General features: G+C 29.0%; 1 protein-coding gene across 1 annotated transcript in view; it reads right to left on the reverse strand.

Moving 5' to 3' along the window:
• Nucleotides 1–454: 454 nt before the first annotated feature.
• The window catches only part of LOC117171395 (cadherin-99C), a 313,631-nt gene continuing 309,253 nt past the window's right edge, over nucleotides 455–4,832 (reverse strand). Inside the window, exons 21-22 of the mRNA XM_033358668.1 lie at nucleotides 4,026–4,255; nucleotides 455–804 (exon numbers count right to left, since the gene is read on the reverse strand). Coding sequence (XP_033214559.1) covers nucleotides 494–804; nucleotides 4,026–4,255 — 541 coding nt within the window. The 3' untranslated portion in view covers nucleotides 455–493. The remainder of the gene's footprint in view (nucleotides 805–4,025; nucleotides 4,256–4,832) is intronic.

The following is a 4,832-nucleotide window of genomic DNA, read 5'->3' on the forward strand; positions in this document are numbered from 1 at the left end:
CTTTCATGTACCGCTCTTTATAAAAAAAAATTGCATTCAGTTAGAACACAAATTTTGATTTTAAAAAAAATGTTGACTCAGCAAAACTCTAAAACCTGGAGTGTTGGCAAAAAATAGACGGAGAATTTAAATTCAGCACGAAAATCTACCGCGAAATCGACACGTCCCATTTCATGTACACACAAGTCACATTTTCTTGACCAGTGTTATTTGCGAACAAAAATAGCTGGGATAATTTCCAGAGCTGAAAAGTTACGCGTTTCTTCCCTAGAAATCAAAGTATTTAATTAGATCTCGGCAAAACCGAATTTTACGATAAAAAAAATATATCGTCAGACTAAAAATTAAGTGAAGCATTACAAAATCTTGGGAAGATTTTCAATTCACAGTTTAGACAAAGCTAATTCTTTTTCTGTACGTATGCCGCTGGTCACTTTGAATAATCTGGGAAGACTTTTTTTTCTCTTTTTTTTTTCTTTTTTTTTCTTTTTTTTTAGAGTTCCGTAGTTGTTTCTACGGGACTTTGATCACCTAAGTAAGTGAACCCAAGGTGTGAATAGTCTTTTCTTTCTCGGAAAACGACATTGTCATTGGAAGGACTGGGACTTGAAAGATCTCCAGATTGGTTATAAAGGGGGTTGAGAATTGGGGTGTGATGACTGTTTAAAGTATTGATGTCATTCCCATTTTTCCGCCCTAGGGTGGACCGACGCATGGATTGCATATTTGAATCGTTGTGGTTTCCGACGATGCTTGAAGCTCGAGCTGTTGTCGCTGCTTCTGAGCTTACAGGACTTTGCTGACCTGAAATTTTGTGAAAAGAATAAATTCAGTATCAAAAATTTTATTTGAAAAATTTAAATAAAGCTTTCAAGTCGACGACACATTAAACCACGGCATGTCCAACCGTTTCATATCATTCTGATTATCAGCTTGAGATCAAAATGATCCACTTTATCGGATCCAAAATTAATTTTTATACAATTTTATTCATATCTGTCAAGTAGCGAGGTGTAAAATTTTTTTTATTGAAAGTTGTAGATTAGTCATGGCCGGCATAACATTCTGAAACTAGGAATATTTTAGAAATTTTTGAATTTCTAGGTGGGAGAAAAATTCCTGTTTTTCTATATTGAGCTATAAATCTCTATGGCTGTAGAAATTAATTTTTTTTCTGTTTAAAAATGTTTCTCTAGATCTCTAACTTGTATAAGATTTACAGTTTGCTAGGATTAACAGAAAATTTTTTGGAAAAAGCTGATTTTTCAAAAAAATATTTCTAACAAGCGGTTGAATTTTCAACTAAAAATGATCAATTTCCAAACTAAAAGTGTAACAGTTAAATTTTTAATTAAAAGAATAATTTTCAACTAAGAAATAACGAATTTTCAATAACATTGTAGAATTTTGAACCAGACATGAATTTTTTACTAACATGATGAATCTTCAATTAGAATAATCAAATTTTTAGTTCATGAATTCAATTTCAACCCACAAAAATGCGAATTTTGAAAAATATAGTTGAGTTTTCATGTAAAGAGAGGAATTTCCCATTAAAATCATGCATCACTTACCGAAACAACGAAATTTTAACGAAGAAGTTTCAATCAACAAAGTTTTTAATTCATAAACTTAAAAGGTGGATTTTCAGCCACAGAGGCTAATTTTCTACTAACAAAGACTGATTTTCAAACAAATTGTTCAATCTTCAACAAAAAAGATCCATTTTTAATAAAAAATAAAATAGTTGAATTTTCAGTTACAAAAATTATATTTCAAACGAAAACTATGATTCTTTAGTAAACAAGCCAAAAAATTTAGCGAAGAAGTTTACCTTTAAAATAAATAATCAATTAAATTTCCAACCAAAAAAGATTGATTTTCAATCAAAAAGTAATAAAATAAAACAAGTGAAATAATAAAAAGAATAGTTGAGATCAAAACACGCAAATATGAATTTTTAACAATAAAAATTAATTTTCAACCCACAAAAGAATGTCTTTCTAACCAAATTGTTGAATCTTCAGCAACAAATAAGATTTTTCACAAAACAATACAATATTTGATAAAAAAAAAGTGAAATTCTCAATCAAAAATATCATAGTGGATTCCTAAAGAAAAATATAACTTCGCCACCAAAAAAATTTGAATTTATTGAACAAGATTAAATTCCGGTCGAAATAGTTGAATACTTAACTACAATGATACATTCTAAACCGTAATAGTTAAATTTTTAGTTGCAAAAATGAATTTTTTACTAAAAAATCAAGTATTCAACAAAATAGTTCAATTTTCAAATATAAAATGAATTTTACACTTAAATAACTAATTTGTATCTAACAAAAATTTAATAAGACTGGAAGAGTTTAATTTTTAGATTAAAAAATTAATTTTAATAAAATGAAGTTTTATGAAAGTAGTTAAGTTCTCAATGAAAAATAGGAATTCTCAAGAAAAATCTTATAGTTGATATTTTAAACAATTTTTTTTTTTATTTTAAATAAAAAATACTTTTTAGCAAAACAGTTCAACCAAGTCATCGAATTTTCAACGAAAAAAAAGAACTTATAGCAAAGAGGATTAATTGACTACTACAAAAGACGCATTTTCAACCAAATAATTATAATTTTAAACAAAAAAGATGAACGTGCAACCAAAAATAGAAATTTTAAATTTTGAATTATAAAAACGAATTTTAGAAAAATTGTACTAAATAGTTTAATCTTTAATTAGGAAGATAATATTTCAAATAAGTTGATAAATTTTTAATTTTTAGTGAAAATTCCAGATAAAGAAAAATAACATTTAATAAAAAATAAACATATTCAATAACGGAACTTAATTTTTTATCTTTTCAAACATTTTTCTATGAATTTTTCTAGTTCCGATTTCTACTTCTGGAAGATTCAAAACTTTCGAGGCCAAGCAACAAATGTTTAATAAACTTTGGAATTTACGGGTGGGAGAACAATTCTAATATTCTTATATCGGACTACAAAATTGTTCATGATTTGAGAAATTTTTAAATTTTTAACACTAAAAAGTGCTTTTTCAGATTGAGGTAGTTCAAATATTCATCGACCCTTAATGATTTGTTGAAAATAAGGTGTAGAAAATTTCTTCGAAAGCTTAGCTTTAAAATTTTTAATGCGCGGTCATGACCTGAATTTCGCATACAAGAATTGCCACTCGACAGTTTTTTTTCTCCTCATTTCCTAATTAAATAAAAAAATTATAAATTAGATCCAATTTCAGGATGAAATCTATCGACTGGAATTTACTTAAGAGGCTTCAAACAAGCTTGTGGCTTTTCAGAATGCTCTTTTAAATCTACTGGAAGCTTCATCGATCTCTTAAGCTCAACCAGCGAAAATATCAGTAGTTTAATCAGTATTTTCAATATTACTGATGAACCAGTGATTAAAATTTAAGAAATTCAAATTAGATCAAAATAAAATGTTAAATCCTATTTAAAGTCAGATAATCAAGTTAATGTATAATTACGGAAAATAAAACCAAGAATCCAACGACCAAATTTGGACAACCATAATAAAAAGATCCTATTGTAATCTTTTTTAAAATTAGAGTAGAAGCATTTTATGGTGATTTTCCACTTTTAGTCTTTGGTTTCTTGGTTTTATTTTCATGAATTCTATACTGAAACCAGTTATTTTTTACTGGAAAAACAGTAAGTAACTTAAATAAAACCGTATTACTGAATATACCAGTGACGCCAAATAATAGATTCAACCAGTGTAATAGCGCTCCACGCGGTCAAGACGCGAACCTCCAGTCGACTGGTACGCAACCAGTGAACCTCATTGACTAAACCCGTGATGCGATTCCAATGATTGAATCACTGAAATCTCACTCCTTGTCACTGCCACACTTCTGGCTGTTTCAACCAGTGAAAACTAATTGGTTTATTTTAAGAGGGTGCTTTATCATCAAATTTAAAACATTCTTAATTTTTCCAGACATCATAAAAAATAAAATAATATAGCAATACAAAAAAGGTATTATACCTGTACTTTCGCCATGATCTTTGGTGATGTAGCTCACATTATCGAGACTAAAGGCATGATTTTTGTTGCTAAAGTCGAGCTGTAAATCGTTATAACTATCATTATCGTCCACGGGTACGCTCATTTGTAGAACTTGTGTTTCGTACTCCTTCAAGTTCGGTTCTACATAAACTGGGTCATACCTTGGAACAACGTACATGCGCTGCATGCGATCCTTGTACGCCTTATACCTATTTTTAAATCATAAAAGCAAATGAAAAATTGAAATTAATACTCCCTTGCTTTTAGCAGGCGTGGAAGCATAGTATTTCATTTTCTAGTAAAAATACCGCAATTTTCCATTAATAAATTCAGAAGGATTAACGACATCCATTTTTTCTGTCGGGGAAACCTTCCAACAGTGGATAATAAAAGCTATCGCGGATAATCATGAATTAAAAATACTTATATATGGAACGTAGTTCATTTAATTTAAATATTAGTTAAGATTCTATAGCCTTTTATAAATTTAAATTAATTACTTTTGTTTTATTTGTGTTCTTAATTAATGTGTATGCATTGAAGCTTGCATTATCCACTGTAGGGAGGTTTCCCCTACACTAGATTACAAGATTACAGATCTACGAAAGATCCCAAGAAATTACATAGGATTACACAAGATTAAATGGAATTAATAAGATTACATGTACCATAATCACTTATTTTACAAGATAAATTGTGGGTCCGGATGCAATAAGGGCACATAAAATTTTTTCGTGCGAAAACGAAGTCCCCTGGAGGCTTTAGAAAAAATTTTCGAATTTTAAT

Source organism: Belonocnema kinseyi, chromosome 4 (assembly GCF_010883055.1).
Source record: "Belonocnema kinseyi isolate 2016_QV_RU_SX_M_011 chromosome 4, B_treatae_v1, whole genome shotgun sequence".
In the NCBI taxonomy this organism is placed as follows: domain Eukaryota; kingdom Metazoa; phylum Arthropoda; class Insecta; order Hymenoptera; family Cynipidae; genus Belonocnema; species Belonocnema kinseyi.